The 25,766-nt window shown below is 44.1% G+C and overlaps 1 protein-coding gene across 2 annotated transcripts in view; it reads right to left on the bottom strand.

Moving 5' to 3' along the window:
• Positions 1-25,766, bottom strand: part of ZCCHC14 (zinc finger CCHC-type containing 14) — a 749,748-nt gene that overhangs the window by 603,980 nt on the left and 120,002 nt on the right. For both annotated transcript variants that reach the window (XM_086945829.1, XM_086945830.1), the window contains exon 3: positions 15,902-15,975. In XM_086945829.1, the coding sequence (XP_086801955.1) occupies positions 15,902-15,975 (74 nt within the window). The remainder of the gene's footprint in view (positions 1-15,901; positions 15,976-25,766) is intronic.

Here is a 25,766-nt window from a genome sequence, read left to right as displayed (position 1 = left end):
ACTGGAATTGCACTGTTTATCCGTTATATTTGTGTCATGGACTGATTGCTGCAGGATGACTCCTCAAAGAGTCTTGTACTCAAGAGTACTAGATCACTGTATTCCATTGAATAATATGACCTATGTTACTTTGTAAAACTCAATAAATACACATACAATAAAAAAAATTGCTTTGGGACCCTTTAGAGGTCTAGCCCTCATAGTTCACAGTAGGGGAAAGGTAGTTCTGAATGAACGGAGAGAGTAGTGGGCAACCCATACATACAGACACACATCTTGGGTTTCACGCTTTGCATGGAGAAAGGGATTGAAAGCACTGACCCAGAGTCTACAGAATGTCAACAATGAATGCTGTTACATATAGTGTCAAAAGAAAGGGGAGCAAACTATTACAGACACACACACACACACACACTGGTTCTCCGGGACCTGCTGTGACAAGATCAGCACTGCTTTAGAACCAAGGAGATACCTAAATAGTATTTTCCCTGGGGAGGGAAGAAAATGTCAGAGGTGACTACTGAGATCCATCAAAACAGTCCTACACAGATAGAAGCTTATTAGTTAAGGAGAGTAGATTATTAGAAGTTTGGTGGGGGGGCTCAATGGGGAACCACTGAAATTAGCAGCAATCTAAGTGCCCAACCAGGGACAGGAGCTTCTTAGCTGTATGCTTCAGATAATACTGGCTTGGAACTCGGGCCACTATTAGACTGCAGTTCTGATACGATTCAGAATAGGACTGGGGTTGGTAGCTATATCACCAGCAAAGAGGGCACAACTGCTTTACCAGAGAGTGGTAGACGTTTGAAGGACTACGCCCAGTGTAAAATCTATATTGCCCCACAGGAGTGTGAAAGTTGAGCGAAAGTGTCAAGAGTCCTAATTTTTTTTATTTTGTCTCCACCAGTCCATCCCAAACCTGTAACATGGTCCTCCTCACTAGAGGCATGTAGAGCTTTGAACACTTGAGGAACCCTCAACGTTGAGAGAGTTGCAATAGACGCCTTGCAAATGCTCTTTGTGTGAACCATTGTCTTTGGCAACAGGAAGAAAACAAGTTACTTACCTGTAACAGTAGTTCCCCAGTATTGGAAGCTTTCATAGATTCACATGCCTGAATCATTCCCCGTTGTCGAGACGGGAGTCTCCGGTATATAAAAAAGCAATGCTTAGTTGGATAGCAAACTGAAAAGAGGCCTATGCCCATTTCTCTTTTGCAACACATAACCTCGGTTATGTAAAAGAGACCAACCTTGTCCCTGAACCAATCACAGCTTCTCACCCTCTAGAACACTCCTGAGAGAACCTTTTGCCCCACAGATTTTCCTGCACTTGTGCCTTTGACACCTTTTGTGCTAAATCCAAGGTGGGCCTCTCAGGGGAGGAGGGTGCATCGCATGTGAATCTATGAAATCTTCCAATACTTCAGTTACAGGTAAGTAACTTGCTTTCTTGCTCTAGTATTGGAGCTTTCATAGATGCACATGCCTGAATCAGAATGGAGAGCAGTAAATTATAGCACATTTTGTCACCTAAGACTTGGAACTTGGCAACATATGTACCTGGAAAATAGCACTCTTCCAATATAAATTATATATAACACCTTTCAAAAATTGCATATCATACAATACATAACAAAATGTGCACAAGTAACCAAGAAAAGAAGGAGGGATAGTAAAGAGGGCTCACCGTTACTGGAAACGGTTTCTCAGTACTGCTTGTCCCACTGCCACATCCTTCTCTGCAGCTGCATCGAGGCAGTAATGTCTGGTGAAGGTATGTGTACTCTTCCAGGCAGCTCTGTAGATATCCTGGATAGGTACTCCCACAAATAAAGCAGTGGAGGTAGACACTGCTCTTGTAGAATGAGCACAAACACGTGCATTCAACGGCTTCCCAGCCGCCTAATGACAATATTATATAGCCCTTGAAATCCATCGGGCAATTCCCCTCTTTGATAAAGGAAAGCCCTTCCTGGGTGCACTATAAGAAACAAATAGTTGAGAAGACTTGCAGAAAGGCCTTGCCTTTTGTAAGTAGAACTTCAGACAGTGCTGAACATCTAGTGAGTGAAGAGCTTTTTCCGCTGCCGTTGACGGTTGAGGGAAACATCTCTTAAGGATCAGCGGTTCATTCAGATGTAAGTCTGTTGGCACTTTTCGGAATGAATTTAGGATTAGTCTGGATAACAATCCTGTCCTCCTTATACTGCAAGAACAGTTGTTGTACAGTGAGAGCCTGTATCTCCCCAACTCTCCTGGCTGAAGTGAGAACTATGAGAAGATCTACCTTCTAGGATAAGAATTTTAGGTCCGCCCTCTGAATTGGTTTGAAGGGATACTTCATCAATTGAGATAGAACAGTGTTCAACTGCCAGAGAGGTGGAGAAGGTTTTATGGAAGGAATAGTTTGAAATAATCCTTACATGAACTGTTTGATGATTCTTTCGGACTACAGTGATGGTCCTAAAGAAGTTCTTCTATATCGAGATATAGCAGCGAGATGCACTTTAATAGAGGCATGGGCCAAACCAGATTTTTTTATGAAACAAAGAGAGTATCCCCAGGACACTCTTTGTTTCATAAACATATGACCCTAGGGGACTGGGTGTACAACCCCAAAAGAAAACCCTTACTCTCCCATTGTTTATCACCCAAACCAGATTTTGCCAACATTAGAATATATGGGATAATTTCATGAGCCGCTGTGCTAAAAGGATGAATCTTCCATTCTTGACACCACAAACAGAATCTCTTCCATTTCATCTTATATGTCATGTTTGTACTTTCCGCTCTGGCATTTGATAATATATTTCTGCATTCCGATGAAATATCTAGGTGTTGAAATTCGCAGTGTTCAGGAGCCAGGACGCTAAGCGTAGCGATTTCGGATCTGGATGAAGTACTTGTCCCCGGGACATCATCAAGAGTGACGGTATTGGTGGTAGACTAATCGGATGAACCTCCGACAATAGGAGCAACTCCGTGAACCAGTGTTGCCTGGGCCACCACGGAGCGATCAGCATTATTTTGCACGGTTCCTTCTTTATTTTTGTAAGAACGCGTGGCAGGAGGGTAATCGGAGGAAAGGCATAGGCAAAGACACCAGACCATGCCATCAAAAACACATTTCCCCGAGATCCCCGTTGGTGATGCCAACTTGCTAAGAACCAGCATTTTTTTGTTCGGAGCTGTCGCAAAGAGGTCCACTGTCGGTACTCCCCATTTGAAGAAGATGTTTTGCAAGATGTCCTGGTTGACTTTAGTCTGCTCAGAGTGTCTGCTTTGATATTCTGATCCCCTGGAAGATGTTCCGCTTTCAGAGACACTCTGTGTTGAACAGCCCATTCCCATATCTTTTGTGCTTCCAGCGATAGGGAAAGTGATCTTGTACCCCCCCTGCTTGTTGAGATAATGCATCGCTGTTGTGCTGTCTGTTTTGATTAGTACAGCTGATCCTTGTATCCTTGACAGAAAAGCCAGCAGTGCCAACACCACTGCTCTGAGCTCTAGCAAGTTGATGTGAAGTTGTTGTTCCTCTAACTTCCACCAACTGCCGACCTGAAGGTCCTGAAGGAATTCTTCCCACCCTTCTTCTCCCACTCGTGCATCTGCTGGCTGTAACTGCTGAGCAGATCCCCTATTTAATTGTCCTTGTCTGGGAGGTGTTCCGCCATGAGAAAAATGTTTCTCTGGATGGCCCACTTCCACACTCTCTGAGCCAGGTGTGATAGCTGTGGAGTGTGTGTTCCTCCCTGTTTCTGTAGGTAGTACATTGCAGTCATGTTGTCCGTCCGGATCAACACGGTTTTGTTGCACAGATGTACTTTGAAAGCTTTTATTGCCATAAGAATTGCCATTAGCTCTAGCAGGTTGATGTGCATTTTCATTTGCTGCGTGGTCCATAGGCCCTGCACTGTGTGGTGGAGGACATGCCCTCCCCACCCTATTAGGGATGCGTCTGAATGTCAACACTATTTGCGGTACAGGCTCTTGGAACAGTCGTCCCTTGCAAAGGTTTTGTGGATTTCACCAATGCAGAGAGTTGTATCCACGACTGGTCACCAACACTAGGTCGTTTAATTGTCCCTGAGCCTGGTTCCACTGCCGTGCTAGGCACTCCTGCAGCGGACGCATGTGAAGTCTTGCGTGAGGGACTATGAAAATGCATGTGGCCATCATGCCTATCAGTTGCATAAACACGCTGGCTGGGAGTGAGTGTTGTGGCCTGAATTTTTGGATGAGCGTTTGAATGCTGTTTATTCTGGCAGAATTTGGCTGTGCTTTTGCTGCCAGAGTGTCTATTGTCGCTCCCAGGTACTGCTGCACGTGGGAAGGCTGAAGGTGGGACTTGTTGTAGTTTAGCGAGAAACCTAAACTGTGCAGGAGGTGAATAGTGCGTGACATGTGGTTGGCACATTGCTGGGCTGACTGTGCTTGGATCAGCCAGTCGTCCAGATATGGATAGACATGGATATGATGTCTTGTGAGATGTGCAGCCACTGTCCCTAGGCACTTGGTGAACACCCTTGGGGCTGTTGTTACCCCAAAAGGGAGGACTTTGAATTGGTAGTGCTGATTTTGTATTGTAAACCTGAGATATTTCCTGTGTGCTGGGTGTATTGGTATATGGAAATATGCGTCTTTGAGGTCTAGTGTTGCGAGGAAGTCTCCTTGACGCAACAGCGGTAATACCTGCTGTAGAGTGATCATGTGGAAATGATCTAATAAGATGTAGTGGTTCAGGGGCCTGAGGTCCAAAATTGGTCTGAGAGACCCGTCCTTTTTGGGGATTAGGAAGTACAGAGAGTACACCCCTGTACCCTGGTGTTCTAATGGTACTAGTACTATGGCCCCTTTTTGTAGCATCCTGATGACTTCTTGCTGCAATAAGTGTAGGTGTTCTGCGGACATAGGACAGTGTCTTGGGGGTATGTTGTGTGGTGTGGAGATTAATTTATGGCAATAGCCATGCTGTATAATTTGCCTCACCCACTTGTCTGTAGTTATGTTTTCCCAGACTGGCAGGAACTGTTTTAATCTTCCCCCGACCGGTGTTACATGGTCTGGGGGTAGTGACAAGAAGTCACTGTTTGGTACTGGTAGAGGATCTGGTGTTGTTATTCCCTCGTCCTCTACCTTTGGTGTTATTGCCACGGTATCCACCTCTACTGTTTTTGTTGTAGGTGGTTTGCGTGTTGCCTTTGTTGTAAGAGGTTTGTTGTGTCGAGCCTCCTCTTGCGGCTCCCCTGTTGCCGGAGCGACGAAAGGAGCCGCCTCTGTACTGTTGTGACTGCAAGGCTCCCATAGACTTGGCTGTCTCGGTATCCTTTTTCATTTTGTCCAATATTGTGTCCACATCAGGACGAAATAAAAAATCCGGGTTTACAGGTTGATTGAGTAAAGTGCTCTGAACCTCATTCTTATATCCAGAGATGCGTAGCCACGCATTTCTTCTGAGCATGACACTGGTATTGATAGCCCTGGCTGCTGTGTCTGCTGCATCTAAGGCACATTTGATGGAGGCGTTCGATATTAGTTTCCCCTCTTGTATTAGGAATTCTGGCTGTTCCTTATAAAGGTCAGGTAGATGCTGGAGAATTTGCTCTAGTGTGTCATAGTGTGCCCTGTCGGCTAACAGGGCTTGTGTGTTTGCAATTCTCCATATGTTAGCTGCTTGAGCTGCCACCCTTTTGCCCGAAGCCTCCAGAATCTTAGACTCCTTGTCTGGAGGTGGAGCTTTGCCAGAGGTTTGTGAATTAGCACGTTTACGTGCATTGGATACAACCAAAGAGTCTAAAGGCAGCGGTCCCTTAATATATGTAGGGTCCACTCGCGCTGGCCTATATTTTCTCTCTATTCTAGGGTTAATGACCGGTGCCCTGGTTGTTTCTTTAAATATGTCCCCTGCATGTTTAAGCACCCCTTTTAACATTGGTAATGTTTTGACAGTTTTTTCTGAGGTGTTGAAAGAGTCAAAGAGGAAGTCTTCGTCAATGGGATCTCCACATGGTGATTGTATGCTGCTCTTTCTACCAATGCATTGAAGGCAGCTGTGTCCTCTGTAGGCGAAGTCTTAACAGGGTATGCAGTATTGTCTGGAATTGGCTGAGAGTCTCCAGGATCTACAGGGTCAGACCATGGTTGATTTTGTGTGTCCTGGTCATTGTCCACTGGATAATTGTATTGTTCATTATCCTCATACTCCCCATAGTCGTCTGTTCGTGTGGGAGAATATGTATAAGTGTCTTGCACATATGGTGTGATAGGCTCAAAGAGAACTGGAGATGTTGAATAATAAGGCATTCTGTGTTGTTGCTACAAATTCTCCTGATGCGGAGCATCTCCCCATAGGGGATGCTCTTTATCAGGTGTGCTGGATGGTGGCTATCGGCATGCAACACAGTGTTGCCGGCCGTGGGTTTTCTGTATAGCCTAGTTTGTAGCTTGCCATTATCAATAAAGATTTCAACATCAAGAAAAACAATGTGTGCGCCCAGGTCAATGCTCTGCAGATATCCTGGATTGGCACTCCTCCAAATAGTGCAGTGGATGTGGTCACTGCCCTCGTGGAATGAGCACGAACTCGTGCATTTAGAGGCTTTCCAGCAGCTTGATGACAGTAGACAATTGCACTGGAAATCCATTTGGCAATTCCCCTTTTTGATAAAGGGAAACCTTTCCTGGGTGCGCTGAAAGCGACGAAGAGCTGAGAAGATTTGCGAAAGCTCTTAGTTTCTTTTAAGTAGAACTTCATACATCTTTGAACGTCTAGTGAGTGTAACACTCTTTCCGCTGCTGTTGACGGATGAGGAAAGAAACGTTTTAACACCAACGGCTCATTCAGATGAAAATCAGTTGGCACCTTAGGAATTAATTTTGGATTAGTCCTAAGAATCATTCTATCTTCCTGAAACTGTAGGAAAGGCTCCTGAATTATGAGCGCTTGCAGTTCACCTACTCTTCTCGCTGAAGTCAGTGCAATGAGAAGAGCCACTTTCCAGGACAAGAACTTAAGGTCCGCTCTGTGTATCGGCTCAAACGGTGGTTTCATCAATTGTGACAGTACTATATTGAGATTCCATAGTGGTGGTGGAGGCTTTACTGGAGGAAAGACCCTGAATAATCCTTTCATAAACTGTTTGATGATCCTTGATGACCATAAAGACGGGCCTGATGACCACCTGTAGCGGGATAACGCAGCCAAATGCACCTTGATGGAAGCGTATGCCAATCCTGACTTTGCTAACAGCAGAATGTAAGGTATAATTTGATGAGGTGCAGCAGTAAGAGGGTGAAGGTTATGTCTCGTACACCACAGACAATACCTCTTCCATTTCATCCTGTAGGTTTTGTTGGTACTGTCTGCTCTAGCTTTGGACAGGATTCTCCTACATTTGTGTGAGATGTTTAGATGACTAAACTCACAGTGTTCAGGAGAAAGGCTGCCAATCGCAAGGATTTGGGGTCCAGATGGAGCACCTGACTCCTGGATATTGTCAGAAGCAATGGAATTGGTCGCAGACGAACTGGACGGTCCTCCAACAGCAGCATGAGTTCCATGAACCAGTGTTGTCTGGGCCACCACGGGGCTATTAGGATCAGCCTGCTCGGCTCTTTCTTGATCTCCACCAGTACGCGGGTGAGAAGAGGAATTGGAGGAAAACCGTAGGCAAAGACGCCGGACCATGCCATGGAAAACGCATTCCCCCAAGATCCCTTCTGGGGAAGTCAGCTTGCGAAGTACCAGCATTTCCTGTTCTCTCTTGTGGCAAAGAGGTCCACTATTGGTGTTCCCTACCTTTGAAAGATGCTGTCCAGGGTCCCCTGGTCCAGCTCCCATTCGTGGCAGGACGATTTGAGCCTGCTGACAGAATCCACCTTGACGTTTTGATCTCCCGGGAGATGTTCCGCTGACAATGATTTTCCTTGTTGAAGAGCCCATTCCCATATGTCCTGGACCTCCTGAGTTAGGGAGAGAGACCTTGTTCCCCCCTGCTTGTTTAAATAGTGCATCGCAGTAGTGTTGTCTGTTCTTACCAACACCGGCGAACTATGTATTCGTGGTAGGAAGGCTTGCAATGCTAAGCGGATTGCCCTGAGTTCCAGCAGATTTATGTGTACTCGCTGCTCGTGTACCATCCAACGACCGCTGACCTGAAGGTCCTGAAGGAAAGCTCCCCATCCTTCTAGGGACGCATCTGTCATCACCACTAATGGAGCTGCTCTTGAAAGAAAAGTCAGACCCAGAGATAAATTTTCTTTTTGTGTCCACCATGCCGCTGCCTGCACCATCACTGGTGTCACTCTTATTGTGTCGTCGAAGGATCCCTCCGCTTGACGCCACTGAAGATCGATCTGTTCCTGCCATGGGCGCATCCTTAATCTGTAGTGAGGTACAAGGGGAATGCAAGAGGACATCATGCCCAGCAAGGATTTGTACCTGGGGACTGAAAGAGACTTTCTTTTTACAAAGTCTTGGAAGAGGGACACAATCCTCAGTTGCCTTTCTTCGGAGGGAAACGCCTTGTTGCAGTCTGTGTCTAGTATTGTCCCCAGAAATGTGATCACTCTTGTTGGTTTGAGGTTTGACTTTCCTTCGTGAAGAGTCAAACCCAGTTTGGCGAACAAATCTATGCAGGCCTGTGTCGACGCTCTGGCTTGTGCTTTCGATGGTGCTTTGACTAACCAGTCGTCGAGGTAAGGAAATATTTGATGTTTTTGCTTCCTTAACACAGCCGCCACTGGCGCCAGGCATTTTGTGAACACTCTCGGCGCTGACTTTAAGCCGAATGGCAGTACCCTGAATTGGTAATGTCTTTCGGCTACTAAGAACCGAAGGTACTGTCTGTGTGCGGGATGGATCGGCATGTGGAAATACGCGTCTTGTAGGTCTAATGTAGTCATATGATCTCCTGGGTTCAATAACGGAAGGATGTCCTGTTGAGACACCATCCTGAAAGATTGCTTTTTGAGATAGGTGTTTAAGGATCTGAGACCCAGAATGGGACGCCGTTGGAGCTTGTTTTTCTTGACAAGAAAAAACCGGGAGTAAAACCCCTTGTTCTTTTGGGCATTGGGTACCGGTTCTATTACTCCCTTTCGGAGCATTGTCCGAATCTCTTGCTGGAGTTGATACAGATGGTTGGCTCTCTGATGCATCGGTGGCGTACATGGGGGCGTTTGAAGAAATTCTAGGGTGTGACCGAATTGAACAATTTTGAGGACCCATTGGTCCGTTGTTATTTTCGCCAATTTTGAAGATGGTGAGCAATCTTTCCACTCAGGGGAGCACCTGATCTCTGTAATGTTGACATAGCCGGAAGATGGAGGTTGTCATTGCCGCCGGGTGTTGTCCTTCCCCTGACGGCCACCCCTTCCTCTTGGAGCGGATTTCGTATATCCTCCTGATTGACGCTGATTGTACTGTTGACGGTAGGGCTGCGATGAGGCAGAATAAGAGGAATATCTCCCTTGTTGATATCCTCCTCTATACGAGGACTGCCCTCTACCTCTGGAGCCACGAAAAGGGGTTTTTCTGTACTGCAGTGTTCCCAAAGCCTTTGCAGTATCGGTATCCTTCTTGATACTCTGCAGAGTATCATCAATATGCTTCCCAAATAGATCTTCTCCATTGAATGGGAGGTCTAGAATCTTGTTTTGAACTTCCGGCCTAAAAGCCGTTGCTCGTAGCCATCCTTACCTGCGCAGGACTGCTGCTCCTCCCAAAGATCTAAATGCCGTCGTCGCTATATTCATAGCGCAGTCTAGGACTTCAGCCGAAGTCCTTTCCCCTTCCAAATCAAAGTGTGTATCAAAGCAGTAACAGACAGAATGGCCGGTGAATTATAATATACAATGGAATGGGGCGGAGTGTAAGTTTGCAACATTTCGATCCTATTGTAAATACAGGATCATCATCAAGGTTTGTCAAAATGGACCAGAGAGAACACTGTAAAACGCCAGAAAAAGGAATCCTAATCTGATATACAAATAAAGAGCAGCATACCAATGTGAAGGAACAAAGGGGCGTGAGCTACTAACTTCAAGTCACAATGCACACTGTAATAGAAAAGAAAAGGAATTAAGTGTAAGGTGCCGGTCACAACACGGAAAGGGAAGAAGAAAAGAAGAATAAATAGATCACTTAAACTGCAGAATGAGTAACAGGGAGACATGGTTCAGGAAGAACATCAATCCAAAACTAAACCTGTTCCCTTTTCTCCTTTTTTACTACAACACTAGCTCCAAAGTTCTACATCCTTGAGTGGCTTATGTAGTTTATTACATGGTATGTTTTTTTAATTTTTATAACTGTTTTATTGTCTAATTGGTTATTTCTGAGGTTATGCCTTGCAAGATGTTTGGGTTGTTTTCTTCTTTTCTCTCCAAGAACGTGCATTTATTTCTCTTTCATAGCTCCTTTTTGCTTCTCCTTCTAGTGGGAGAGAACTTCCCTTTCAGGTGGCATTTATTTGCTCAATTTTTCTCTTGGCTGCTTTTGGAATGCTGGAAGAGTACATTGATCAATTTGTTACTACTTGTGGTTTTTGGGTTAACATTTACTGAACTGTTTTCTGACTGCTCATTCTTAGCTCAAAGCTTCTTAATGTAGAGCAATAAGCTAGTACCCCTCACAGCCATTTCCCCTATGGTCTTACCCGTAATAAAATTGTGTTTTTGTGCACTTAACTAGCTTTCGGTCATTTCCGCTGGGTTTTTCTTAGGGCCATATATTACTTGAAATGAAGACGGTGGTGTTTTGTTCATTATTAATGTGATGAATTTTCCTTGCAGTTATAGGGAAGTGATTTGGGTCAGTTATTAGAAGCTGCCTTATGCAATCTAGTCATGTCTGGGATCAAGTTCGCGCTATACAAAACTTTGTAAATAAATAAATATCTGCTTTCTAGGAATGTATTTTTGGGTGCACATAGGTATTGTGAGTACCGAAGGTATGGAATGCCTAAAGTTGACGCTTCTCTTTCTCCACTGCTCAGTGCTTTCCTTAATTCTTGTTTGCTGTATATGGGGAAATTGTCTTTTGCTCACTGGTTGCAGTTACAGTCGTTGTTGTAGGTACTTCAACAATTATGGGTGTATTCTTCAAATAGTGTTGATTACCAATAAGCTGCCTCTTCTGAATTGTGTAGAATGACTGTGCATTATCTGATGGCTCACCATCACTCAACTTGTGATTCATTACTAATCAAACCCCTCTTCATAGTTCAATGCTGACACTGCTTTGCCTAATTTATATCTTCTATTTAGCTCGGGTTCAGCCTCAATGAGTTCACACCCCCCTTCCACTGCCCCCTCTCTCACAGGTCTTTAAGTTATCAGTCATGGGATTTTTTCTTTTCCCGATCATAGGATCTTCAGTGATAATCCTAAATGCTAGAATATTTCTTGCTACAATGCATAGACACCTGAACTCATTTTTGCAGAGTCATTTTCCATGGAAACTGCACTAAATAACATATCTGTTCATTAATTTAATGATGAAAACATGTAACAGAAGCCTATCAGAGGTCTAGTTTTTCCTGAATGTGCATATAAAGTTGTCGTCTGCATCGTAGGATCTTCATTGAAGTCATAAACTTTGAATAATTCCCTGCTGCCTGCGCAGACTCTGGAACACCTCCTTCAATATATATTAACGTTCAGGAGAAGGGCACTGCAGAATGTTCATTACTGAAAGTCATTTTCCTTATAGTCTCAATGTAATCTGTCAGATGTATTTTCCTACTGAATGCTGTAGGAGAATTGTTTGAAACAGTCTAAAATAGCCTTTGAATGCCCAAAACTTAAGTCATGGAAAAAAATGCATCCTATATACAAAAACAGCATGAAGAGGCAAAGCAGCCTGATAGGATATCACTGGCGATATTAAAAAGAGACCTTCACCTTTAAGGACTTCAGACGCATCCTATTCCACAATACACTATAGTGGCAGTTTGCCTGAGAGTGTCCGTTCTTTTTTCTGGCTTTTTCAGGCAGCATCTCTGAACACCTTAGGTGTCTTTTCACCTACAAATCTTTTCCCATCACATATTCAGCACTTGTAAAAGCATTGTACTCAACAGTTTGACATCTCCACTGTCGAGTACATTCATTTCTTCTCATTTTCTGACAAGATTATTAGTCAGAATACCTGCTCTTTTTACCAAATGTCCATCATGTGGTCGAATGAAGGCGAGCTCTGATGCTAATAAGGTCTGTGTGGCGTGTCGGTCACCTACACACTTCACTAAAGGATGAGACATTTTTAGGAAACTGCCAAAAGGATGCTTTCTCCAGTATTGGAACTTTAATAGATTCACATGCCTGAATCATTCCCCGTCGTCGAGACGGGCGTCTCCGGTATATAAAAAAGCAATGCTTAGTAGTATAGCAAACTGAAAAGAGGCCTAGGCCCATTTCCCTTTTGCAACCCATAGCCTTTGTTATGTAAAAAAGGCCCAAACTTTTCCCTGAACCAATCGGAGGTCCTCACCCTCTAGAACACTCCTGAGAAAAACTTCTGCCCCTCAGATTTTCTACCGCACGTTGTGCTAGGGAGTCTCCTTTGAGCTCTGCTCAAACTCTTTACTTCAACAGTATTTTGACTGAGATTTGAGGTCTCATCTTCTAATTTCTTCTTATTGGAATTCCTTATTCATCTACCATGTCTTAAAAGGAGAAAAAGGGATTATTTAGAGCTCTGCTCTAAGAAGAGGCTTTATACAGATGACCCTCACAAAGATTGCATATACTGCCTCTATCCAGATCATAAGGCAGAAGATTATAAGGTATGTCGAACCTTTTCAAATAAAACCTTGAGGGATCGTGAGGGAAGGCTGCTGATTTGGCTCCAGAAGGTAAAAGCCAGGAAAGAAATCCTCTCAAGTGAGAGCGAGGAGGAGTCTGAAGTGTCTAAGAGATCTGAAAAGAGAAGTAGATCTCCTCAGACACATTCCTCAGGAGATAGACCTGAGAAGGGCCCAAAAAAGACCACCCCAGGATCTTCAGGGTGCAGTCCCTCAAAATCCCCTTGAGTTAAAGCGAAGGGGAAGAAGGGTTCTGCTTCTGAGGTAAAGCAAGAGAAGCCCGCCTCAGAACCTCCAAAGTCACCTCATAGAGTCAAGATTACCATCAAGAGAACGTCCTCTGCGCCTTCTGAGGAGAAAGGAAGTGTTTCAGCGCTGTCGACGGGACCGTCAACGAAAAAGATGTCATCGTCGACAAAACCATCGGCGTCTCCGACGAGAAAAGAAGTGGTAAAGGCTGGTGAAAAGGCAGAGTCGACTGTTTCATCGTCGACGAGGGCGTCGACGACTGTTACTGTATCTACGACGGCAGCGGCGACGAGGACGACGACGACGGCCGTAGCGTCGACTAGGACAGCGTCGACGGTAACTACAACGTCGACGGTGGTGGCGTCGACGACGATAGCTTGGTCGACGACGGGAATCTCGCCGACGGGCTCGTCCACGACGGAAGAGACACCAGAGAAAAGATTGGTACCCTGGAAAAAGCCTATAACACCAGAGGTTACATCGCCAAGCAAGGTGTCTCCATTGGTTCCATCTCACCTGCTGGAAGAGGAAGATTCGGAGGAAGAGAATGACGAAGGTCCTTATGGTTTTGCGAGTATCCCTTCACAATTACAAGTCAAGTACCAGGAGGTCGATTCGGAGGAAGAATATGGGGGTTTTCAAGAGCATCGCCAAGAACAGCACCAATATTACCAACAGCAGTGTGAGGATATGACCAGTGTACCCTCCTCTTTGTTGAAAGACCTCCAGGGCATGTTGGAGGATTACAGAAGGAGATATCCAACGACTCCAGCCACTCAGGAAGTTTCAGAGGCTACTCCGCGTCAACAGTCTGTATCGGGGACGCCAGTGGGTAGGAGAGAGATTTTGCCGGAGTCTACTGCTAGGTCTCCACCATCAACGTCACAACACGATACCACAAAGGATGACCACGAGGATGGAGAGATTGCGGAACCAAGTGCAGAATGGAATGACTATCTCATCCCCTCACCTTCAACTCCTACGCCGAAGCCAGTAGATTCTCCACCGGAGGACATTGGTGGATTTCATAATTTGATGGAACGAGCCACTAAGATTTGCACTCACCATATATGAGGATAAAGCGGAATGCTTTTTATATGACTTCAAGGAATCGTATCGTAAATCTGTGCGATCCTTGCCCATCGTGAGTCATATTTGGGAGGAAGGATTAAAAGTCATGGAGACGCCAGCTATGGTAATAACAGTTCTGGCCAGACTAGACAAAAAGTATAAGGCGCCTATAGATGCTCCAGCTTGTCTTTTGGGTCATCCCAAGCCGGATTCGGTAATTACTCAGGCGGCACAGCAGAAGTCCAGAAACCCATCTGCTCCAATCATGACACCTCCGGACAGAGAGGGCAGCTGACTGGATAATGCAGGAAAACGTTTTTCCTTAATGTCATGTGTGAATCATACTTCAAAGATCACCAAGTTCGTCTGTAACAAGCATCCACTCCGAGGTCTATTACATTTTTGTTTTTTGCATTTTATTTGTACATTAAATACCATTTTTTCATGATTATAGTGTGTTAGAACTACTAAAATAGAGACCTCTGTCCCTGCACTTACGCAGATTATCTTCAGAATGTTAAGTAGCTGACAAGACTGCCTCAAATATATTATTCTAACCAACAGCTTTAAGTCCAATTCATGACCACAGTCTGCAGGGTTTGCTTCACTAGAGTAGACCGATTTTAAAAATATTCTGGTAAATGTATGAACTGATAGAACCAGAACTATTTTTGGTAAGAAGGAAAGGACGCAGTCTAAGCACCTTCTCTCTATGAAAAAGTGAAACCGCTTTAACAGCAGACATTAGGTCTGATTCAACACCCTCGTACTATTTTGATACTTCCAATGCTGCCCTGTGGTGATTACAACATTTACATTTAAAATGACAGTCCGTGTAAGAGGTTTAGGGCTCGATGCACATTGTGCATGTCAGTTCTCTGTAGCCATAGGACATGCAATGCCAGAACAGGATCAACTAAGTCTGCGATCTTCATAAATATTTTTATATCTAGTGACGGTAACTCCATGCTCTTTAGATGAAAATCTTCTAATCCTCTTTATGTGCCAAAAAGGAATGCTTTTTGTAACTGTTCAGTTTATAAAGCTTGTAAAAAGCTAAGCAGCTGTGGAAGAACCATAGTTTTGTTTTAGCACTGCTATTCTCTCCAGCAACAAATTGGCCCATCCACCTGCTAAGATCCATCTTCATTGTCCTTACTAGCCCAGGATAGTTTGCTCTGCACGACATATCCAGCACTCTAGTAGCCGTTATGCTCCAGTATCTCAAACCCTGGCCCTGGAATATTAACCATAGCTCCACCTTCTCTCATGTAGTCATGTTAAGATAAAGCTTTGTCTGACCTGCATTTTAATTTACCTCATAACCAGATACTCTTTGGAAGTTGTTCAATTCGGCGAGGAAAGACATCAAAGGTCAACCAGGGTCTCTTATTGTAATTATAATAGTATTTGCAAATAAACTCATATTTAAACCTCTCACCTCCAGTGTGGCCCCTAGAATGTCCCAGACGTCCCTGAATCTTAAAGCTCCAAGTGGTTTGATCACCAGTCATGTTTAAACCCACTAAGCAGATGAAAAAGTACCAAAAGGGGTCTATATACCAGCACAGTGATAACATACTTTATACAGTGAGGAAGCAAGTGTTTAGGCAATAGAAAATGTTAATGATAACACAAGTATGTATTTATTGTGAAATCATAAACCAATATCAGATGTCCTTAATTCTGAACCAAAAACTCCTTTACAAAAGTACCTTATTTTAATAATATGGTGGATAAATAACTTCAGTAGGGGAAATGATGGCTTACCTCAAATGAACAATCAGGAGTTCTATCATTCTTCTTGTGAGGTATTCCCTTTGGTACAATCTTTTCAATATACACTGAGGAAATAAATATTCATGTTAAAATATATATATAATATGTTTTACATTATTATTAAGCACATACAACCTCTCCGTATCAAAATAAATGTAAAGAAAAAAATTACAAGTCCACCATTTTTGCAAAGTAACAAGTGAGAACTTGATTTGAGGTGTCAGTCTTCAAAAGAAATGATTTAAAAAAACAATAATTGGTTCATTAGTACAGGATTGGTCACAGTGTGCACAAGGTGAAATCCAATACGCAGCAAGGGTTTCAAGAAGAAAGTACGCTAAGCCCTGATATATAGAAGGAACAAATTACCTACCTTCGATAATGAAATATCCCTAGGTGCCAGACTGGATCCGTAGAATTTTACAGCAATGCGGATATGCACCGATAGGTAGCATAATGTGGCTCCATAGTGATTATGAACTGCCCTATAAGTTACGGAGTGGAGTCACAATTAAGTGCACTCTCAGTTTATTAACCTTTCTCCTTCTGCATCGTCAGACACAGAGCACTAATACACTAAAGGTGACAGTGTATCAAAATCTAACTCAAACCCTTATTGTGTTCAGGAGTCTACTCCAAAGAACTGGGTGGTTAAAGGACAGTGAGTGGTCGAGGGGCCCTTCTTGACTGCTGAGGCAGTAATGCTCCACAAACATGTGAACTGACACCCACACTGCAGCGCCTGGCAGGTATCAAAATCAGTCACCGCACACGCCAATGCCTTGGGCATGGATTAAGAGGTGGCTTCAAGTCCTTGAAAGGGTTGTGTCTCGTCCAGAGTCTTAGAACTAGGGTTTCTGGTTGGCAGAGGTATGCACCATGTGCAAGCAGGAACCACTGATCAAGTCAGGGTAAGCTAGATGCACACTAAAAGATAACCTGTGCTCACCCTCTGGCAGCTCAGCACAGAGCAGTCAGGCTCATCTATAGAGGCAATATGTAAAATATTTGTGCAACACACACACACTCTCCCACACTCTTTCTCCCTCCCACACTCTTTCTCCTGTCGTGTTCTTATCTAGGACCCTAATTCGATATTCCCGATTTATGCCCTTGTGAGGTTATAATCAATAATGTCCTGACAAAGGCATAAGAATCAGATTCATATTCAGTAATAGCCCATGCAATCCAAAGCACAGCACGGCTACTCACATCGACTCCTAGAACGCACAACGCGTTCTTTAAACAAACCAAGCCTCCAGCAGCCCGGGAAAACCCCCCCTGCTTTAGTTTTGATTGGAATAAGAACTCCTGAAGTCCTGCAAGAACTGTTAGTTCTTGGTGACGTCTTATGTCCAACCTTACGTCAAACCTGGCACCTTTCAGGTATAAAATACCAACAGTTGCCTTGAGCAAACACACGGTGGTTTGGAGCAGAGCGGCCATCTACTTGCCCGAGAGCCCAGCTGATGCACGTGCCCGCGGAAGCCGTCCCTCCTGTTTGACGCACTGAGAGAGACGCTGTCTTTTTCTCCAGCCGAGAAAATCCAGCTCCAGTGTTTCCAGCCTACCCTTGCGGGTTGCTGGATTATCGAGTCCTGAGGAAAGAGATACCAGACCTCCCACATTCTATTACCAAGGTACGGAGCTGACTAAACCCTTAGGAGAATTCTTGATGCAGATTCTTGGCAAAATTATCTTAACCAACTTAACTTAACATCGCTACTTACTGGTCCCTTCCCACGTATTAGGCTTAGGTCAGGTACACCGGGGTAGGCGTAGTTAGAAGCACCAGTTGAGCATTTTAGTCAATGTATTTATGTAGGTATATATTTTATCCATTTTAAAGTATCATATGGCTAAGAAACAGTATCAATGCTTTTACAGTATTATTTCAGAATACTACTTTTACTGTATGCACTCTACTTTACTTTAAGTATTGCAATTGTGGCAATTCATTTCTCTTGCATGAGAAAGAAGGCTGCTCAATAAATAACACCTTTTTATTGAAAACGCCTGTCTCTGTATTTCTCTGCACTCTGGTGAAACTAAGTATGCACTGCTGACTGAGTGAAATATCGGTCTATTGTTTTCACACGACTCTAGAGATATACTATTATTCTGAGGGAGCAAAGTTGTAATGTTTATGCGGTTGTCGGAAACTCAATCCCTTCTTGTCTGAGCCAGGGAAGGTTATCCATCCCTCTTCATTCAAGAAAGTTTCCAGTGACCTCTGAGCTAGCTGGCGCAAACCTAAATTAAGTTTAACATAGTCAGTAGAGACCTAGATGACCTCAATCCTACGTCTACACTGCTGTTTATGTTATTCCAATGCGCATAGCCTATTGGGAAAATAGGAACTACACTACATGGCGCCCAACGTTTGGTAAGGCGATAATCTAACGCAAGACAATAGAGTAACTCAGTCGTGCTTTTTCACACAGAACCCTTTTCCCTTAAAAACTCCAATAGACGTCTGGAGTGGGTGAAATGTTAATATCCGCCAGAACTTAGTAGGATGAGAATCCTATGTATTAGTTTTTGGTTTGATCAACGTTGAAGGATACAGTGTTCCAAAATATTGTGCACCTAATCTTTGTTTCCTTGAAACTCGATCTGCAACAGAAAACTTTCAGTCAGTTAAATGGCAGAAAGTGACGAAGAAAGGGAGCGAGCAAGAATAGCAGCTCAACTCTTAGAGGAAGACACAAGTCTTCATGAAACCGAACCAAATGCTATACTCATTCCGGTCAATCTAAGAAGAACTATAACTCTAAAACTTAAAGAAAATGGCCTGACACCGCAAGGTGGTACAGTCATATTCGTGATAGAGGCACACGAATATCGGCAGACAAAGGTATTCTATTCATGGATACACTTTCCAGCAGCACACGCTACGACAAAAGACTTCCACTATTACAAAATAGAGGAACCTTCGGATGAATACACTCCTTTCGAGGAGATTGAAATTCCACTAAAATACCAAGAGCACCTTCTCTGGTTTAAAGGCGCCCTAAAACATAATGATCATATCACCAGGCTCGGTCCACTAGGTAGACCAGGAGAAACGGGGTGGTCCTATGCAACTATGCAACACACCCAGACTACGAAATAATGTCAAGCGAACAACACCTAGTTAAACTAAAAGAATTAACAAAGGCATATAGAGAATTAGTTCAATTGGCAAGGGATGATATAAAGATCCGCCAGAAATTGAAGGAAACAGATATAGCAGCCCAACCATTGGAACTTGCCAGAATTATAGAAAAATCCTATGAAGAGCTAGGAAGAGAGAGTTTGAGTGGGAAACCGATAAAACCCCAACTAACTGTAAATCCTGAAAAAACATTTATTAAAAATAATTTAAAAACTCCAAAAAAGAGTTGTGAAGGTAATAAACAAACCATTCCCAGGGAAAAACGTTTCCAGTCCAGAGGAAGGTCTCCTCAGCGTAGAGAGAGATCTCCCGGCCGAGAAGACAAGTCTCCCCAGAGGGAACCCTCTGAAAAAAGATACAACCTTAGAGATAGGGATAAAATAAGATAACCAGACAGATATCAAGATGTTGATACACGTCCCTCTAGATCATTCTCACTGAATCCTTCTCGATCTTCCTCACAGAAACCGGAAAGAAGAGGACGGTCAGAACACAGAGAAGAGCACGCCAAGTCCAAAGACAAGGAACCTGCTCATCAAAGTAAAAAATTACAATTTCCCAGAAAGAAGGTAGCAAGTATTAAGATTAAACATGCCGAGGATACTGAGGACACAGCTGAAAAACGGAGAGTTGGCACAGACAATGCTAGACAGCGGAGCAGAAGTGACCATAGCTCACAAGACCCTGATGAATCTTCTGGAGACAGTGGACACGAATGAATACATTCAAGTGGAAACTGCAGACACACGAGTTAGTGTGCCCATAAGCTATATGAAATAACATTACGTATAGAGGGAGATAAACCAGGAAAATAAAAAGTCTCTTTTGGGAAAAACTTTAAAAAGGCTATGACATTCTGTTAGCTGAAAAAGACTGCCACCAGAGTTTGTCAGGGAGTGCCCGCATGGCGAAGAAATGATTATGCCTGCCTTCTCGAATCATATCCCGATTCATAAAAAATATACTTATGCAAGAAAATGGGCAGTGGCCCAAGCTCCTGCTTTATACAAAAATCATGTAGGATGGGATGGGATGAGGACTCACCTCACCACAAAATCCCGTTAAAAAAATCAGACCACTGCACAAAGGCAGTACCCAGTTAAACAAGAAGCTAAAAAACAAGTCAGGGAGATCTTAAATCAATTTGAATACCAAGGGGTGATCGAAACATGCACCTCTCAAATGAACAATCCTTTGTTTCCTGTCTCCAAGCCAGACAATTCATATTGTCTAGTTTTGGACTACAGACACCTTAACTCCTGTTGTAAAACATTTGCAGTACAAAACTCACATAGTGCAGCACTAATAAATAACATTGTGCGCAAAAAATATAAAACAACATTAGACATCTCTAATGGATTCTTCTGTCAAAACATTGCACCAGAAAGCAGGTATTTGACCGCTTTCTCAATATTTGGGTCGCAAAAACAATTTTGCCGACTCCCACAGGGATTCAAGAATAGCCGGGATTATTCTCAGCAAGGGTAACAGAGTTACTACAAATATATGATGATGAAGCATTATCATATGTCGATGACATCTATCTCACAGACGATGACTTGGAGACTCACTTAAAAAGGGTGAACACCATAATACTTGGACTCGCCTCAGAGGGTTACAAGTTCAACTTTAAAAAGTCACGAATTGCCCATCTAACTGTCCTATTTTTAGGTTATGAATTATCAAGTGAAGGCAAAAGCCTGGCAGACAATTTCTTAGAGTAACGTGCTATACTCCAAGCTCCAAAAACGCTGAAGAATTTACAATCACTACTAGGTTTCCTGAATTTCGGAAGAACATACATTCTAAATTATGCTGAGAGGGTTAAACCTCTCTATGAATTAATAAACCAGATTTCAAACACACCAATTGGACTCAGAAACACACAGAAATTTTGAGATCACTACAAACAGACATGTTAACTAAAACAAAATTGCAAACACGTGAGAACACACGCAATCTTGTAATCAGAGTCATCCCAGGAAGATGCGGATTCACATACCTGTCCTCTAATGAGGGAGAAACGGTAGCTATAGCTTACAAATCACATTGTACACTCAAGCTGAAATGAAATTCAGCTCCACCATAGAAAAAATTCTAACTGCGGTCAGAACTGCTGTAGCAAAAGAACGAGCCCTAGCCCAAGGCAGAAGAATATCTGTTTTTTCAGCAGAATCAGCCCTTGAGGCGTTAACGAGTCCTCGTAACCTGGTTAAAGGGTATTAGATCCAAAATGGAAAGAATGGGAAACTTCTTTTGCTACAGAAGAAGTGAAATACTATTTTGACCCAAAACTGAAAAAACTAGATGATCTAATATATGAACGCGAATATCCTCTGCCAGCTGAAATTCTGCCTCTGGAAAAATATACCTGCGTAATCTATATGGACAGATTCGCGCAACACTATGATGTAGAAAATAAATCCTATGATGCAGCGTGCACGATTGTTAAAGGTCGCTGGCGCTCTGGTAAATTCAAACTAATGATTACCAAAACAGAATCACTCAGGAAATGTTCAGCTCAGCGAGCTGAAATAAGAACCTTAAAGATGGCGCTTGAAAATGCCGATTGCGAATACCCCACACTAATAGTGTGCGATTCGTATTTCTGCGTCAAATCCTATAACAGTGACATGCAGAGATGGATCAAAAACGGTTATAAAGATGACACAGGTGCCACAATAAAGCATAAAAGGCTTTGGGAACAGGTAGTTTTTTTACAGAAAGAACTACGAAAGACTCACGTGATACACTCATTGAGTCATCGACGTGATGGCGTTCACGTTGCAGGGAATTCATTGGCTAACACAGCCATAGCGGAAGCGGCTCGCCCGGCTTCCGTAGCCACTGAAAAGCGTTCAGAAAAACACATAGATGGGGAAACCATGCTAGCGGTAAAAGCCTCATTAAAAGGCGATTATTCAGCATTACCTCTCAACTATCCACTCAGTAATACATATATTATTGATGCAAAGTCCGTTCCGTTTGCTCGAATCCCTGGAGTGGGGGATAGAGTAATTCCAAACACGAACAGGAGAATCTTCTTACTACAAGAAGCACATATGGGGTCGGGTCTGAGGCACCAAGAAATCCTGAAATCTCTGATGGACCTACAATCAGAGTGTGATGAGCGTAGATATCTACTATTTTGCAAAAAATTGCGAGGACTGCCACAGAGATCGCAGTTGTGAACCGGTCCAGCCTGTAGCCCAGATACCATTACTAGAAAGATTCAGGCTATTTTTAACGCAGAAATCCAGTAGGAGAAATGCGTCCCCATAAAAATTAAGACAGGATTCACTTAAAAATGTAGACCACCACACTCGGCTGACGCCAGAACTGTTATAAAAGATTTGCGAGTCTTTATCGGCACATACGCAATTGGCATGCTACATTCTGATCAGGGTCCTGCGTTTAGCTCTCGAGCTTACAAAGAGGCTATGAACAGCATGGGCATCGCATTGCGGTATTCTTCTCCCTTCCATCCTGAGGGAAATGCGGTAGTGGAAAGAAAAAAACGGGACATAAAGCAATCGATAACGGCGAGGGTATTAGGCCGGGTGATGGGTGGTTCAAACATGTAACAAGTGTCCAACGTAGTCTTAACAATCTGCCAAGAAACTCTCTAAAAGGTCTCACTCCATACGAACTATCGTTCGGAACTAGAATCTATATTCAGGACCTAGATAGTCACACTTCAGTGGTAGAAGAAAAAAGCTTTGATATCAAAGATCGTTTGGCTGTTTTACAGGATCTAAATGAAAAAAGAAAAAACCTGGAGTAACAAAGTTGAAACAACAGTCGACATCCACTGAAGAAAAACCACCTGTCCCAGCAAGACCTGTCTGGATTCCAAAGATTTTGGATCTGGTCAGAGAAAAGATCGCGGTAAAGAAGGAATTTGGGCCTTCATACAGAAAAGCAGTACCTGTCTTAGCTATCAACGGAACAAGATCAGTAGTACTACCGCCCCTTGCTGGTTAAAAGGAGAACCGAGTTGTATCCATCGACCTGGTAAAACCATAATCATGTGGCCAATAATAAGTAGTAGGCCCAGTGGACTCCCAAGAAATAGCAGAATACCAAGGTTTGCTACAATCCAAGAGGCTCATGCTGAGAGACTAATCAAATTGGAGAAATCAGCAATGAATAAAAATGGACTGTGCAATAATGCCATGGAACTGGTGCCTCTTGAAACCCAAATAATAACAGTTCGTCTAGAAACACCAATCTACAATGATGTAGCCTCAGACTATTCTAATGAAACAAAGAAAAATGCGAAAGCAAATGAAAATCCGGAAGCAATTCCAACAATTGACAGAACTGTATCAGGCTACTTCATCAACTTCGACAATTTCTCTGAAGACCCAAGCGAACATGAAGAAACGCCTCCAACACAAAGTTTTAAAAACAAAGTAATCGAACTTTTCCAACAACTGAAAAAGACTTACCTAATTTCACCATGGATTGAATTTTGGATTTTGTTAGATGTACTTTTCCTCCTGCTTTGGTTCATCATGGTTATATGTTTGGGAAGATTCATTGAAGGAAAATATAGTACAATGGACACAGCAAGTCAGAACATCAACTTGGTGCTAAAGCCACACACATCTTCTCACATCGAGAAAAGAGAACTGTTATCAGTAAACATCACAGCCATTCCAATACCCGGTGGGGTAGCATGGGACAGAACTGATTATGACATTTTGGGACCGGTCGAGCTTTTAAAGTATCCCTGTGAGAAGTTGGCCTGATATGCAGTGTTCACTATTCTAGTGATCACTATGTATCAGTCCAAACAACCCTTATTGATGATTGGTTGCAAGTCAACCGATAGACCAGCTATCCTAGTAGCATGGACAAGAGCAGTCTTTAGGCTAAACTCTAGAGGGCGTGTTAAGCCAGCTGTTATACCATCACATATACCCCTTGAACACCAAGTGAAAGGACACCACACAAGTTGTTATGAAAATAAAGGATATTTATTTAGAACACAACAACCCTGGACTCTTTATGAGGACAGGGTGCTAAGCACAATACAAAGCTCTTAGGAAAATACGCAAAGTTGCACAATTTACACAAATGCCCGAGGGGCACGAAAAACCATATACTCTAAAAGTGGAATGCGAAATTACTAGCAGGTAAGTACTACTCTAATAGGCTTTGGGATCGCTAGGACTGGACTACTGAACCTTCAGATTACTAGCAGGAGGCCTAGGGGGATCGGGTGCAGAGTGTGCACTCTCACGCGGGATGCGGAACAAAGTCTGTGGGTGCTAGGAATTACAAAGTTAGTGTTATCGACCGAATCCGACTAGGTAGAGCTGAAACGAAAAAGGATCTGGACCCTTGGATAGTGAGGCTATGCTGGGGCACCGAAATGCCGAAGTTACCTAGCCCAGGGGCTGCTGCTGCATAGGTCTGGAAAGACGTCGGGAATCCTCGTTGCAGTCTATGGAGCCTGAAAGAAGAAGTTGCTGGCAGGCGACCAGTGAAGAGATTCGCATGGATCCAAGCCTGGATCGAAGATGGAGGATACCTGTAAGCAGAGGGGACCAAGTCCTGAATCACTAGCCAGTGATCAGATGGGCACCAGGATGGCACCGGATGGAGTCACCTCGACCAGGTGAGTGGGCGACGCTGGGCTCTGCAGTCTCACGGACCAGGAGGCGTTGTCGGCGACCAGGATGGAGGTGCGAGCTGTCCCACGATGGTATCTGCTGTCGACGTCGCTGGACCCAGGATTGGGGCAACAAGTCTTGGCAAATGCAAGCCCACGCGGTGGACTCAAAATGGCGTCTGGAGTGGACCAGGAGGGTCCGGGGTGCTCCTCTGTTGGAGGGGAGCAAGGGCCAGTCTGGAGCAACCAGACCAGCAGTGTTGATGTTGTCGTTCGTCGTCGGGAAGGCCACAAGCCAGCGGGCTAGTAGCCAGACAACGCAGTGAGCAGCAAAGAGCAGAAGGGCCCCACCCAGATCTCGTGGAGGCTGGGAGGCTGAACTTCGGTGCTGGAGCTGCTCAGGGTTGGGGCTTCTCGGACCCCAAAGCACTCACTCGAGGATCCCTCGGCGGTCGTGCTGGGCAAGCGTCGTGCAGTCCTGAAGATGGCCGGTCCCTCGAGGTCTCGTCACACCCACGAATCTCAGCTGGGCTGATGATGCAGGTTGAGGTCAGAGGTGCCAGGGAAGCCGGTTCTCGTCGAGCTGGGCAGTCTTGATCCGGAGGAGAGACTTACAGCAGACCGTGATGCTTGGATGGTGCCTGCGGATGCAGGGTGACTACTCCTTAGGCACAAGGGAGAAATCTTGAGAAGAAGTCGAGAGTTCCTTTCGTAGAAAGTAGTTTCAGGATTCAAAGATGATCTAATTTGGAAGGGGGCCCGCTCCTATCTTTATACTAGGAAAAGGAGCTGGCACGCAACTAGGTTCTGCCCATGGGTGGGACCAGGAAGGGGGGTGGTTACACCCCTCTCCCATGCCGGACTTTCCCCAGCTCAGGGGCTGGTGTGCCCCTGGAACTGGTTCTAGCCGGCAGATGCATAGTGAGCACCGGGGTGCCACTTGCAGTCACCTTCCTCTAAAGCCCTGCCTACCCAGGATACACAAAACCCTGTCTGGGATGGTGCTAGCACCGCCCCTGACAGGAAACCCTTTGTCCAAGCCTCCCTCGCTGGAAGGACTCCCAGCAGCAGGAGGTCAG

The sequence above is a fragment of the Lissotriton vulgaris genome, chromosome 12 (assembly GCF_964263255.1).
Source record: "Lissotriton vulgaris chromosome 12, aLisVul1.2, whole genome shotgun sequence".
NCBI lineage: Eukaryota > Metazoa > Chordata > Amphibia > Caudata > Salamandridae > Lissotriton > Lissotriton vulgaris.
Note: the sequence above shows the minus strand (reverse complement) of the source record. Positions and strands in the feature narration are given on the sequence as shown.